A 13320-nucleotide genomic window follows, 5' to 3' on the forward strand; every position below is an offset into this window, starting at 1 on the left:
CGAAGGGCTTCGGTGCCTGCTCCGGTGGGCGGGGGCGAGGGAGGGCGTGGCCGCGGGGAGGGAGGGCGTGGCCGCGGGGAGGCGGGGCGGAGCGCGCCCGGCGCCCCTCAGGAGGATTGTCCGCTGGCGGCCGCCATCGCGCCGCCGGCCCCGCCCGCCATATTGTGCCCGGCGGAGGCTGTGCGGCGGCCGGAGATGGGTGAGGGGGACCGAGCGGCGGGACGGACCCGGGACCCGGGGAGGAGGGGAGGCGGACGGGTACGGGAATTAGGAAATGGGGGGAGAGCGGAGACGGCGAGCCGGGAGCTGGGGGGGAGAGGGCCGAGCGGCGGGCGGGGCTCTGGAGAGCCCCCAGCTGGCTCCGCCCCGCCGCCGCCGCTGTGAGGGGGGCGGCTCCCGGGGCCGCGGCCTGGCCCGGAGCCCCCCCAGGGCGTCCCGGAGCTGCCCTAGAGCCCCGGTTCCTCCCTGCGGCCTCGGTGCGTGCTCCTGGAGCCCCCCCCCGCCGTAGCCCCTAATGCTCCCCTGCAGGTTTCTTGTACCCCGGTGGAGTCCTGCGAGCCTGCAGCCCCCGCGGCCCTCCTGTAGCTCCCGCTGCTCCCCTACAGCCCTGGCCTGCACCCCAAGGGCCTTTATAGGCCCCGTCACCCCCTTACAGCCCCAGCCTGTGCCCCCAGAGCCCTTACTGCTCCCCGAGAGCCCCTGTGCCCCCCACGGCTCCTCTGTAGTCCCCACTTATGCTCCTACATTTCCCAGTTCTCCCCTGTAGCCTCTGCCTGTGCCCCTGGAATGTTTGTGGCTCCTGCTTGCGCCTCTGTAGACCCCCGCAGCCCCTGGGCCGTGCCCTCACAGCCTCCCTTGCTCCTTCAGAGCCCCCATCTGAGCTCCCAGAGCCCCTACAGCCCCTGAACTGCACTCCTGTTGCTCCCAGGTGTGCCCCCCCCAGGCTCCCCAGCTTTCTTCCCAGGCCCAACACTTCGATCCTACCACTTTTCCTTCACAGACTCTCTTGTCATGGTGTCCTGGGCCTCAGACCTGCTATCTTCACCTCCCCCCAAGGTCCTGTCAATCTGGTGCCCCCCCCCCCAGCCCACATATTCTATCCTGGGGGGGGGGGTCCCTGTGCACAGCCTCTCCTGTTCACCAGCAGTTATTCTGCGTCGCCAGGTCACAAGGACTCTGTGTGCCATGGCACATACCAGGGTTTCCACCTTTTGCTCTGTGTCCCCCTAGTGCTGCAGCCAGCTCTGTGCCCCACTGGCCTGTGTGATGGCACCCATCTCGGGGTATCTTTGCTTTTCTGGGGTCTAACCCCAGGTGCAGCCCCCCTGAGCCCTGTTCCTCATTGTCTGGGACTAGTACAGCAGTTTGCTGGAGGACTGTGGAGCTTAGCGTAAGCTTTAAAACTTGTTTAAGAGCAGTCTCTAGGCCTTCAGCAATTTTTGTTTTACTCCAGCTAATTGCTAAGTGATGCAAACTGGAAATTAACAATCAGAAAAAGAAATGTTAAGCAATTGATATGACCTGACCCGAGTTTCTTCACAGCTCAGATTTCACTTCTAAATGGTGTATTATTACCCTGTCCTTTCTCTAAGTTGTATAGGTTCTCCTAAGGTTAAACAGGATCCAGAGAAGATTTTTAAAAACTTGGCATTATTGCTGTTGTTTACACCATGGCAAGCAAGCACTGGAAAAGCTAACTTTAGGCTAACATCCCGTTGAGCTCTGTGCCATGCAAACATACTACAACAACAAATGCCCCAAGAATGCTAGTTATGTTTTTTCCCATCTTAAAGGAGCAACAAAGGAAAAAGCCGGTTTGTGTGCTTTTGCAGTGTCCCTTTAAAAGAGCTGTGAACCTTTTATTCCAGCACCAAATTGGGCAAAAGAGGATCTAGGTAACATCCCCAATTTACTGAATCCTTTGGGCAAATTGTTTAGCATCTCAGTAAGTGTATTGCTCTGCCTGTAAAACAGGGATAACGCCACAGCGATGCAGATTAAATTCCTTGTAAACTGCCTTGGGTTGGGAGAGAGGCATGAAATGCTTCTTCCTGCTCCAATGGAAGCCTGCGTACTGTAGGCTTTAGACTCTCAATGAATTCACAGCACCTCAACAAGCTGCTGCATGTCCTAGGAGTGTCAGGAGCTATCAGGGGCCGCATCTATAGCCTGTGGCAAATACAGGAGTTGTAGAAAAGGGTTGAACAAAGTTGCATTATCCTCCTTTGTGCTGCAAGCTAGCAGTGCGAGTGATCGGTTCCCATTGGTCACCAGGGGCGTGGTGAGCAGATGAGCCTTGATTATAAATCTTTTCCTTTCAGTTTTAAGGACTGAAGACATAATCACGCAGTGAACAGCAGAGAAGCCACCTGGAAGAACAGCCCTCCGCACCCTCTGTTGTTATGGCAGGGGGAAGGCGGGGCCCTAACCGTACGTCCTACTGCCGAAATCCCCTCTGTGAACCCGGGGCCGCTGGCGGCTCTGGCCATTCCACAAGTTCCTCTGTCACGGGTGTGCGCTCACGCACCAGGTACGTCCGGCTCTCCACGTCTTCCCATCTAGCCAGGCCTGCTGCTCCTCTCTGAGGCAGTTGTGAGGCCACCTGTATCTCCCCGTCTGACCCACTGCTGGTTTTCTTGTGGCTCAGCGATTTGTTAACTCCCGGTGTCTAGCTGAAATCCTTTTCCTATATGTGGCAGTGTCCATGCTACGTGTTGTAATTGGGATAGGTGGCTTCTAATTTGCCTGAGACTGTGAAGTGCTTTATCAGACCACGACAGACTTCCAGGAGTGTTCAAAAGCGTTTAGTGACCATTGAATGGAAAGTAAGAATAGAGACAAGTTTTTATCCAAGGCCTGACTCTGGAGTTCAGGTTGTTGCATCTCCTATGCCCTGAAGTTTATGTCAGGTGAGGCATTTCTGGGGTAGAGTTTAGCTAGGTCAGGTGATGTGTAGGCTGCGGGGTTTTTTTCAGGTTCTAGCCTAGCTGGTTGGTTGCATTTCTGCAACTGAGGTAGAGAGGAGGAAGAAGCGGAGCACCGACAGCAATGCTTAAGCAGGAGGTGCCTTATGAACTTTCTGCAAAGAAAATATTAGATCTGTCTTAACATACTGCCTGCTTATGGCCCTAGGCCAAGAAATTTATAGGGATACAGTTATTCAAACAAGTTATTGCAAGGCCACAGAAGGTGGAGCAATCCACTGCATACATACTTTGCTGTGAGAGCATGCACAAAGGTTCTTATCGCAAGGAGGTAATGCAGTACAAATCCATGCCCCAGCTTACCTCCAAAGTGGTTTGTCTCTGTACCATATCCTCTGATACCCATCACCTACATGGCGGTCCAGGCCGAGGAGTCCCAAAGTGCTTTATGCATACGAGAGCCTTGTTGCTGCTCTTGCAAGAGCACCCTTAGGTCTCGTGTGTCTGTTCAAAGCAGAAAAGGCTTTGTGTTCACATTTAAAGCCCTTTTCTAGAGGACCAGGACAGGAACTCTTGTTCTGTGTACAGGAGCAGAGTTTATTGGTGGATTTATTAATCCTGACAGGCTGAATCAGTCTTGTCAGCTTGGGAATCTGGGGATTTCAGAGAGACAGCTCGAGTTCCTAAAGTTTTCCCCTCACGCATAGCCTTATTTTAGGCTGTCAGCCTTCTGTTTTAAAAAGCGTGGACTGATCCACCTGTGTCCACCCCTGGGCTAGAAGTCTTTCTACAGTCACACTCTTGAGACTTTTGTGGTTTCGTTTTGGGATTTTCAATAGGAGTTTGTGCTCTGTAGATCCTTTGAAACCCACACCCAGATTCCTTTGACTGTTGTTATTTAGAGATTGCAAATCAGGAGAGATATATCTAGTATATATTAATTCCCTTCCCTTTGATTAAAAGGGTTGCTGTCTGGGATTGTGTGCGTGCTCACACAGGAATATACACCTCTGGCTAAACTTGTTTTTCCTCCGTAGTTGAATAGAAGTTGAAGAATGAGAAAGGGCTTGTGTATAATTGCTCTGTATTTCATGTTCAAGCACTCTTAGAAATGTAAATAGCAACTTGAGGCCTAAAAGCTTCCAATTAATTAAGAGGGCCGCTGGTTGCCCCTTGAATAGCAAAATACAGCCACGGCTTTTGAACCTGACTCAACACAAGGGATTCAATATCAAATGACCTGGTGCTGTAGACTGGCCTGGTTCCAAATATTGCTTTCGCTGGGCGAATTCCTGCTCACATTTGCCTGTAACATTCATCCTGGTCATCTTCAGGGTGCTGACACTTCTGGTTTGCGGCAGCCGTTGACCATGATAGTCAGTTTAGGTTTCTCAGTCAATATTAGACCACTGACTTCTACAGTCTGAGTGTGTGGGCTGGAGGACAGCACTGTCTTTATCTCACGGAAGTGACTGCTGGCTTTTGGTTTACCTTGGTAGGAGCGGTTCAGGTACAGGCCTTTCCAGCCCACCTTTGGCAACTCAGACAGTCGTCCCCCTCCGGCACTGTAAGATCCCAGAGCTGCCTGTGGAGAGGAGTGTGCTGTTCGAACTTCAGCTCTTCTTCTGTCATCTCGTTGCTCTGTTTGTCCACTACATCAACATCTACAAAACTGTGTGGTGGTACCCACCCTCCCATCCACCTTCACACACGTCATTGGTAAGCACCAAAGGACAGCTGCTGTCGGGTGATATTCACAGACTGTCTCTTGGGTCGTTAGACAAAGTTTTCTATATATGTTTGATGCAACCTACATGTGAGTGTACAGCCCTGCAGGGTTGCTTATGTGACTCTTATCTGGCAAATTTTGGGCGCTGGCTGTCTGCTTGGCATTCTCTTTCTGATCTTGGAAGAGACAGTCTGAGGAGAAGAAAATAACTTGGGAGATTCTCTGTTGAATGTGGGTTTCTCCTGCCTGATGGAAAGTGGAATCATTTTGTTTTTGTCACCACAGAACTTTCATCTTATCGACTTCAACGTGCTGACGGTGACAACAATCGTCCTGGCACGCCGGCTGATCGGTGCTATTGTGAAGGAGGTAAAATCCCCAAGCAGATCTCAGAACAGTTCTTTCCTCTCAGGTGAAATGTAAAGCTGTGTGTCCCTTTCACAGTTCCAAGCTCTTCTGTCCTTTTCTGAAGAACTCTTTGCTATGTCCAAGCCAGAAACCTAGGCGTAGTTTCTAATGGGAAGAACAGAGAACAGAAATGAGCGCCTCAAACCATTGCTCGTGACTCTGTCCTTCTGTGATTCTTTCTGAACTACAGTCTCAACTAGCCTATAGTAATTCTGCTTTCTTCCTTGTGAAGAACAGTATTTGGCTCTTTTCCTGTTCTCTTAATTACCCTAGCTTTCTGCAAGGAGGAACCAGCATAAGTTGGTTTCTGCAGGCTGCAGAAGCTTTCTGTGATGAGCAGGTCCAGGACAGTGGGCTGGTCACACCAATAACTACCAGACCTTAACAAAAAACTCTGAGAGCTCTCCTCACTCCAGCTTGAGGAATGAGGCCCTGGGTTTTGGAGAGTCCAGATTCCAGCCTAGAGAAGGCTTCCCCTTCCTGGTGGCAGCCAAACAGAGCCTTTCATCAGCTCTTCCTTCATGCATATGAACTTGATTTTACAGATCGAGTGCTGCTCATTTACCGTTTGCTTCCTGTTGGAAGAGTGAATTAGTCTCTCCTCTGCCCAGCTCTTTCTTCTCTCCCCGCAGGCTTCACAGAGTGGCAAAGTCTCCCTGCCACGCTCTATTTTCCTGGTGATCACTCGGTTTGCTGTTCTCACTGGCACAGGCTGGAGTTTGTGTCGATCAATAATTCACCTTTTCAGAACCTACTCTTTCCTTAATCTCCTGTTCCTGTGTTACCCGTAAGTATCTTCTTCTGTCACTTGTGTATGATTTCTAGTGTTGCTTCAGTGCAATGGGTATCGCTCAGTTGGAATGAAGCCTGAAAGTAAATAAGCACTCTATTACCTGGTAACAGAACTTAAACTACCCTTTTCCCTCTTGCTGTGTCACATTTCTTCTTGGTGGCAGGGCATGCCTTTAACATTTACCCGTATGACAGCTTTAATGTAAGCATTCATTATTAGATTGCTCGTGTCCTCTGAAGAGGATTGTATGCTTTTCTCATGGTATTCGAAGAACCCATGTCTTCGGTTTACCTTCGTTCTTAGGTGCCTCTGCCAGGTGGAGCGAATCAAACAGCTTTCCTGCTTCATGTTAACTAACAAAAGGAAGCCAGTTCTATTTCCAGTCAAGTAGTGGAAATAGCTCCCTTCTCTCTGGTAGATGCACAAGGAAGCATCTCATAAAGATCTGAGACTTGGTGCTTGTGTTTGAGATCAGATTAGCGAAGCTCTTTCCTGGAATTTATATAGGTACTAGAAGCCATTTAGGAGGGGCATGCGATCGTAATGGTGATCTGCTGCCAGCAAAGGCATTGCACAGAGAGCTCGTAAGAAAAGTAACCACTTTTCTGCACTTTGCTGCTCCAGGTTTGGCATGTACATTCCCTTCCTTCAACTGAACTGTGACTTTCGGAAGACGGGCCTCTTCTCCCAGGTGGCCAACATTGGTCCCAGAGAGACCGGCGAGGTGAACTCCAGGAGCCGAGACTACCTGACTGTCCTTAAGGAAACGTGGAAGCAGCACACTCGACAGATGTATGGCATGGAAGCCATGCCCACTCACGCCTGCTGCCTCTCCCCAGATCTCATCCGCAATGAGGTGGAATACCTGAAAATGGACTTTAACTGGCGGATGAAAGAGGTGCTGGTGAGCTCCATGCTCAGTGCCTACTACGTGGCCTTCGTGCCTGTCTGGTTTGTGAAGGTGAGCAAGGGCCACCACTGCTCTTGAGACACTGCTTCTCCAGGTGTGGGACTGGCTGGGGAAGACTGTGGGAAGATGGACACTGGGTTACGGAGGAGGTCTGGTTCTTGCTTCTTGCTTAACTGGAACATGGGAGAAGTTAGTCAGAGGGCTGGTCTGTGTGCACAGGTGGCTGTATCAAACCCATTTACAGAGGCCTTGGGAAATGTAAGAAGTGAAACCATCTCGGTTTAGCTTTGCTTAAACTCCAGATAACAGAGGACAATATTGTCCTGTATTCTGACCGTTCATGAGAGCGTGCATCCATCTGTTAGGGAGCGGTGTCTTCCTTCTGCTTCCCGGTGAAGCTAGAAGGACTGCAGGCTGACCATTCCTTCGCACACTGACCTTCTGTGAGGACAGAGCTCCAGGACAAGGGGATTGACTTTAATAAGGGAGGCAGTATGAAGGAGGGTGGACGTTATTAGGATTCTTAGCTGTTTTACTTAAGTTACTAATACATTGTACAATGAGACAAATGTCTTATAGTAAATCTGTCAGACCTCAGGGATGAGCCCAAGTCCCCTTCTCTTGAGGGCTGAGCCCATTGTCAGCTGATCTAGGGGGAGCATCAGGAACTATCTCCCTGGTTTTGGTGATGGGTGATGATAGCGTAAATGTTTCACTGTGGTGTGTTCAGGAGTTGCACAGCAGCCATCCTATGTGGGCGCTTCTTTTTCAAGTGGGATTAATAGCTATGTGAAAAGCCCTCGTTTTACCTGCCTGAGTGCTTTGTGTTTTGATGGCTTTGTTGGGTGAAGTTGTCCAAACACGTTGTCACACATTCTTCTTGTCCCCCCACAGAACACTCAGTACTATGACAAACGCTGGTCGTGTGAGCTCTTCCTTCTGGTTTCCATCAGCACGTCTGTGATCCTGATGCAGTACCTCTTACCTGCGCGCTACTGTGACCTGCTCCATAAAGCTGCAGCGCACCTGGGCTGCTGGCAGAAGGTCGATCCGGCTCTCTGCTCCAACGTGCTGCAGCATCAGTAAGGAACTCTCTCCTGGGGCTAGGGCTGGAGTTTTCTCTTAGCTGGCATGCCTGTTGGCGTGAACAGAGGCTAGATGGGAAGCTCAGCTTTCCAGTCATCATTCCTCCTCCTCTGGTTGCTTAAAAAAAACAAAGAGAAAGAAAAATGAAAGCAGAGCTGTCGGCTGACACACCTGACAGCTTACAGACACTATCTGTACTGTCCACTTCTGAGTGCAGCAAGCAGATCTGATTTTTGGCAAGGTGCCTGCTGCTTCTGGCCACAGGTAACTGCCGTTTGTCACTGCCGTTGTTACATGCCTCGGTGGGCCAAACTCTGCCCTCGCAAATGATGGCAGCTTCCTACTGTGGCCAACGCTGCAGAAGCAGCTCGTTCGTTATCCTGGCTGATGGTGGGAAGGCAGCAGACCCCCTCCCCTTCAGCTGCAGAGGTGGAAATAAGAGCTCTCTGCTTGTTTCCTGCAGGTGGACAGAGGAGTGCATGTGGCCACAGGGAGTGTTGGTGAAACACAGCAAGAATGTGTACAAAGCTGTGGGTCATTACAACGTGGCGGTGCCCTCTGACGTCTCGCACTTCCGCTTTCACGTAAGATCGCATCTCCTTTGTGGGGACCGAGGCGTAAGAGCCTCGGCAGGGTCACGGTCCTCTTCTGAACACCTCAGACTGCCTGAGCTGGCTCTGCGAGCAGGAGAGCTGCCCATGGGGTGTGCCGGGGCGGTGGAACACGCGGGGTTCCGTACAGCGTTTCATGTTAGTCCCGCGTCTCCCGTCAGTGCTGCCAAGAGGGTGACTCTGGCCCCTGTAAACCCTGCAGAGCCATTCACAGGTGGATGTTGTGTCTCCAGAGGGGAATCCCAGAGGAACCCTCACTGGCCTCTGCCTCACACGTCCTATCAAAAACACATCCCGAAGGGTCTGGCCTTGCTCGGTGCCTTATTGTGGTCTCTCCTGCAGTTCTTTTTCAGCAAACCACTGAGAATCCTCAACATCCTGATTCTGCTGGAAGGAGCCGTCATCTTCTACCAGCTTTACTCGCTGATTTCTTCAGAGAAGTGGCACCAGACTATCTCGCTGGCTCTGATCCTCTTCAGTAATTACTACGCCTTCTTCAAGCTGCTGCGTGACCGTCTGGTGCTGGGCAAAGCCTACTCATATTCTGCCAGCAGAGACTCAGAGCAGAAGTTAAATTAAAACAATTGCACTGATGCTCAGCTTATTACAAAACAAACAAAACAACAAACCCTCAGAGCTTTGTATTTTTGTTACCACTGCTTTTTTTCTTTGATAACTGATGTAATTAAAAGGAAAAAACATATTTTTTTACTCCCAACAGTTGTTTGTGTGTTTGTTGTCTGGTAAAATCCCCCGAGTAGGCCTCCTCCTGCTTGTATTTGAGAGGAGTGATTTATTAACAACGGTGCTTAGTTTTCAGAGGTGCAAACACTGCTGCTTCTGCTGCAGTCGGAGCTCCGGCTGGGCACTGAGTGGGAAGATGAGAACTACAGGTGTGTTAGAGCTCACACCTTCCAGTCTGGGTTCCTTTATAAGGGGGTGAGCCCTGATCCCGTCCTTTCCGGGGAACCCCGAAGGACCTCCCGCAGCACCCCTGGATGCTCTGTGGCCGGAGGGGAGGACTGCATTATTTCACTATAATGATTTTTAAATTCCTGTGCCGGAATTGCTACAACCCCTCGCTTGCAGCCCACGCAGGTGATGGTTTGAGGTCGTGAAGGGATGGGGCCAGGAGGGAGGACAGCCACGGTGGGGAGCTCCAGCTGCTCCCGCTTTGCCTTTCCATGAGTGGGTTGGGTGTTTCCCCCCACACACACACTTGCCGCCTCTCCAGCCCAACCTGCCCGTCAGGTCTGCTCAGGGCTGGGGCCCCGGGAGGATGAGCAGGGTGACATCACCCGGGCGAGGAGGAAGAAGAGGAGGAGGAGGAGGAAGGGCCGCAGCTCAGCACCCGGCTGACTCGGGGCTGGGGATCCCCGCTGCCCGTGGGGACACCGGCCGTGCCCCCCGCTATGACCGGCTCCAGGCTCGGCCCCCCCCCCCGTCCATGATGGGGCTCCCCGCCGGTACCGGTACCGGATTCGGTCTTTGTTCTGTTGCGGCCGCCGCCGCCACCAGGGGGCGCCCGGAGCGCGCGCGGTCCCGCTCCCGGTGCCGGTACCGGTGCAGACCCCTATCCCCCCCCCCCCCGGGGTGATTATTGCCAACGAAACCGGAGATCAAACACCCGACCGGAGCCGTCGGGATCCCGGTGGGGGGGACACACACCGACAGGACCCAAAAGCCCTGCAGCCCTCCCGGTCGGCAGCAGCACCGTCCCGGTGCACCGGGAGGAGGTGGGGGGGACACACACACACATATAGGATTCCATACCCGGACACGGCACCGAGGTGACCCCGGACACGGCACGGGGGTCTCGGTGCCCGGCAGAACGGCGCAGTCAGTCCCGAGAGTCCGTCCCGCGTGTCCGTGTCCCCCCCCCCCCCAAAAAAAAAAATGTCACGGTGGGGCCAAAGGGCCACCGGGAGCAAAGCCCCCGCCGCCGCCACTCGCCGGTTTGTTATCAACCCCTGCGTGTCAGCAAGGCGAAGGGCACGGTGAGGAAGAGGAAGGAGGAGCTGGGGGTGGGGGGGGACCCCTGTGGGACTGTGTGTCCCCCCCCCACGCAGTCCCCCCCCACCCGTGACAACACCGGACGGGGACGGAGACTCCCGCCTGCACACGGGGAAGGGCAGAGGTGCTTCGCTGGCGTGGGAAACCTGCACGAAGCTCCCCACCCCACCCCAAGGACACCCCCGGCAGGTCCTGGGGGGGAGATAGAGAGACACCCCCCAGCCTGTCCCCTGGGTCTCCTATCGCCCCAGCCAGGGCCAGATCCAGTTTCTGGATGGGATTGCTAACTGGGATGGGGTGGGGGGGGACACGGGGGGGTGATGTCGGGGCGCCGTGGGCGGGTGTGCCTGTGCCCGGGCCCCCTCCTCACCGCGGCGGGAGGAAACGGTCGTGTCCAGCCTTTCCCGAGGATGAGGATTTCCTTCCTCCCATTGAATGGGGACCCTGAGGTTAGCACGCAGCTCACGGGGTGCTCGGCCCACGAAACGGGGAGGGGAAGGGGGTGCCTGGCTGGGAGGTGGGGGGGCAGAGACACCCTCCAACCCCCCCCCGACCCACAGCTCCTGCCAGGACCCCCCCCACTTTCCTCCCCCTGCCTGGCCGGGCCCAGTGCCGGCGCACAGAGGAGGGAGCCGGCTTTGTACTGGGCTCAGGATGGAGACTTGGAGATGGAGACTGGAGATTTCCTTCTCTCCTTCCACCCCTCCCTTTGCCCAGCCTGAGCACCCTGCTGAGATTTTGGGGGGCAAGAAGAAGGCAGGCTGAGCGGGCAGCCCTGGGGTGACGAAGCCCATCCCCTTGCGGGGTAGCCCAACTTGGGGCTGGCCCAGCTGCAGCCACCCTGGCTGCGATTTTTGGGCTCCCAGTCATGCCCGGGAGGGCTTGGAGGTTCCTCCGGGTCCAGCAATTTGGGCAGAGCCTCCCAGCCCCGAAGGATAACTGCACCCCTCCTTCTTGCAGGGACTTAGCCCAGACATGGAGGTTACTGGATTCCCAGAAAAGGCTCTTCCCGCAATTGGGAAGGGCTGTCTTGGGAAGCCGGGGACGCTTCCCAGTTCCCTCAAATCATCTGACAGCACAGGGGCTTTCCCAGGGGCCCCAGAGGGGTTGATGACCCAGGGGACATCCCGGGTGGGAATCCCCCTGGGAGCAGCCGGATAGTCCTTGGAGGTGGCTTCACCGGGGACCCAACGGCTTTGGTGACCCCAGGGGTCCCGGGTAACCCAAAGGGTGCCCGGCCCGTGGGCAGCGCTGCACCCCGGGGGTCCCAGCCTGGCCGGGCTCCATCTGCCGCCCTCCTCGCACCCGTTAATCCCAGGATTAGCAGCCAGATGCCAGGCGCAGGTTTGCTGCAGGTAACGAGTATCCCTCGGGGAGGAGGTTACGGACATCAAAGTGCCGGCAATTATGGCTAATCCCACACCTGCGCCTAACGAGCTCGGCGGCCGTCCTGCCTGCGCCAAGCGGGACCGGGCAGCTGCCAGGGAGAAGCTGGCTGGCATTGCAGTGGGGTCCCCAAGCCAGGAGGGCAGCGGGTGCTGGGGACCCATCCGGGGGTACCCCCAAGCATGGAACCCCAGAATAATGGCCGTGTTGGTGGGTCACGGAGCAAAAAGCCAGGCAGAAACACCCTCCATGGGGCTCAGCACTGCTGGGGGCATGACTGAGCCCTCCCTTGCGCAGACCCAAAACGGGGCACGTGCGCAGGGGATAAGCTTCAGCGTCCCGCTGCCTACCGGGAATCCCCTCACTGCTTCCCAGCGGATGCAGCTGATGGGAAGTGGCTGTTTTCCCCGAAGAGCCCATCGTGACATTCCTGGGAGGCCGCATGTGCTGCTCACATCCCGGGACCTCCGTCCAGCTCGTTCCCAGCTGGTCCCACCCCAGCTCAGTACAGATGGAGGACGGACGCTGCAAGCACGGGGGTTGCCGGCAGCCCCCGACCCACAAACCTGCCCCATGCGGGCATCCTGCCGAGCTTCTGCCCCCAGCGTGGGGGGGGGACAGAAAGAGCCAGCACAGATTTCACACTTGAACCTGCAAAAATGCCCGTTTTCTCCCCCCGATGCAGTAGGCAAAGCCGCTGCCACCTTCCAGCGGCAACACAGAGATGGTGTTGGTGCCCCTCAGGACCCTGATGCTCTGGTCCCAGGGGGGTCCCAGGTTGCTGGGTGAGCCCTGCAGCAGCGAGACCCCATCGGGAGCACTGCAGAACCCCCCCCCCAGCTCCTCCTCATCTCCCTGAAAACACCAGCCTGTCCCTGGTTGATGCACTGCCGAATCCAGCATCCAGCAGCTGCTGATGTGGGGACTGGGGCAGGGGACTGGGGGGGGGACAGGAGCACCCCACGAAGCCGAAGGTCCCCAGTCTAGGCACGCGATGCATGCGGGTAATCCCAGCTGGGCCTTGTCATCCTTTATCTGGAGGCCGGTAGCTTTAATTCATCCTTAATAATCATTTATGCCATTAATAAAGCCAAATCCCTAAAGCAGCTAATTAAGGGTTCGTTCACCCGCTGCCGTCTCACACCGGGGCAGGTTTTGTGTCAGATCAAGAGGGGGAAAAAGAAGAATCACAGGGAGGGTGGTGGGAGCATCCTCCCAGTGCCCGTCCTGCCAGCATCCCTGCTCCCCCGGGATGGGGGATGGGGCCAGGGACCCCCGAGCAGCACCCCAGGCCCCGCTGTCCCCCAGACCCAGAGCCATGGGGGTCTCTGTGGGGCCTGGGCACCCAAATCCAGGAGATGCTGAGCCAAGACGAGCTGAGCCGGCTACCGCTGCCCCCGCCGCTGCCTGACCTTGCCCGGGGCTCACCTGGCCGAAACCGGGGCAGGACACGGCCCACG

General features: G+C 55.1%; 1 protein-coding gene across 3 annotated transcripts; it reads left to right on the plus strand.

Annotated features, from left to right (window-relative positions):
* The first annotated feature begins 94 nt into the window (after nucleotides 1-94).
* On the plus strand, nucleotides 95-9174 carry TMEM39B (transmembrane protein 39B). Of its 3 annotated transcripts, none has more exons than XM_075047303.1 (9): nucleotides 95-199; nucleotides 2322-2530; nucleotides 4424-4643; nucleotides 4939-5022; nucleotides 5694-5848; nucleotides 6479-6815; nucleotides 7659-7846; nucleotides 8314-8434; nucleotides 8804-9174. In XM_075047303.1, the coding sequence occupies exons 2-9, from the start codon at nucleotides 2403-2405 to the stop codon at nucleotides 9038-9040; spliced, it is 1470 nt and encodes a 489-aa protein (XP_074903404.1). In that variant the 5' UTR covers nucleotides 95-199; nucleotides 2322-2402; the 3' UTR covers nucleotides 9041-9174. The 3 variants fall into 3 exon arrangements, with proteins under 3 accessions (XP_074903404.1, XP_074903405.1, XP_074903406.1); XM_075047304.1 differs by having other exon boundaries at nucleotides 105-258; XM_075047305.1 differs by lacking the exons at nucleotides 95-199; nucleotides 2322-2530; nucleotides 5694-5848 and having other exon boundaries at nucleotides 4518-4643.
* The last annotated feature ends 4146 nt before the right edge of the window (nucleotides 9175-13320 follow it).

The sequence above is a fragment of the Buteo buteo genome, chromosome 16, assembly GCF_964188355.1.
Source record: "Buteo buteo chromosome 16, bButBut1.hap1.1, whole genome shotgun sequence".
In the NCBI taxonomy this organism is placed as follows: Eukaryota; Metazoa; Chordata; class Aves; order Accipitriformes; family Accipitridae; genus Buteo; species Buteo buteo.

What these genes read in the sequence shown, in the direction of transcription:
- TMEM39B (XM_075047303.1), top strand. Translation starts at nt 2,403, where the DNA reads ATGGCAGGGGGAAGGCGGGGCCCTAACCGTACGTCCTACTGCCGAAAT. An exon ending in TCGGTGCTATTGTGAAGGAG is followed by an intron (nt 5,023 to 5,693) that starts GTAAAATCCCCA and finishes CTCTCCCCGCAG; the next exon opens with GCTTCACAGAGTGGCAAAGT. An exon ending in TCCAACGTGCTGCAGCATCA is followed by an intron (nt 7,847 to 8,313) that starts GTAAGGAACTCT and finishes TGTTTCCTGCAG; the next exon opens with GTGGACAGAGGAGTGCATGT.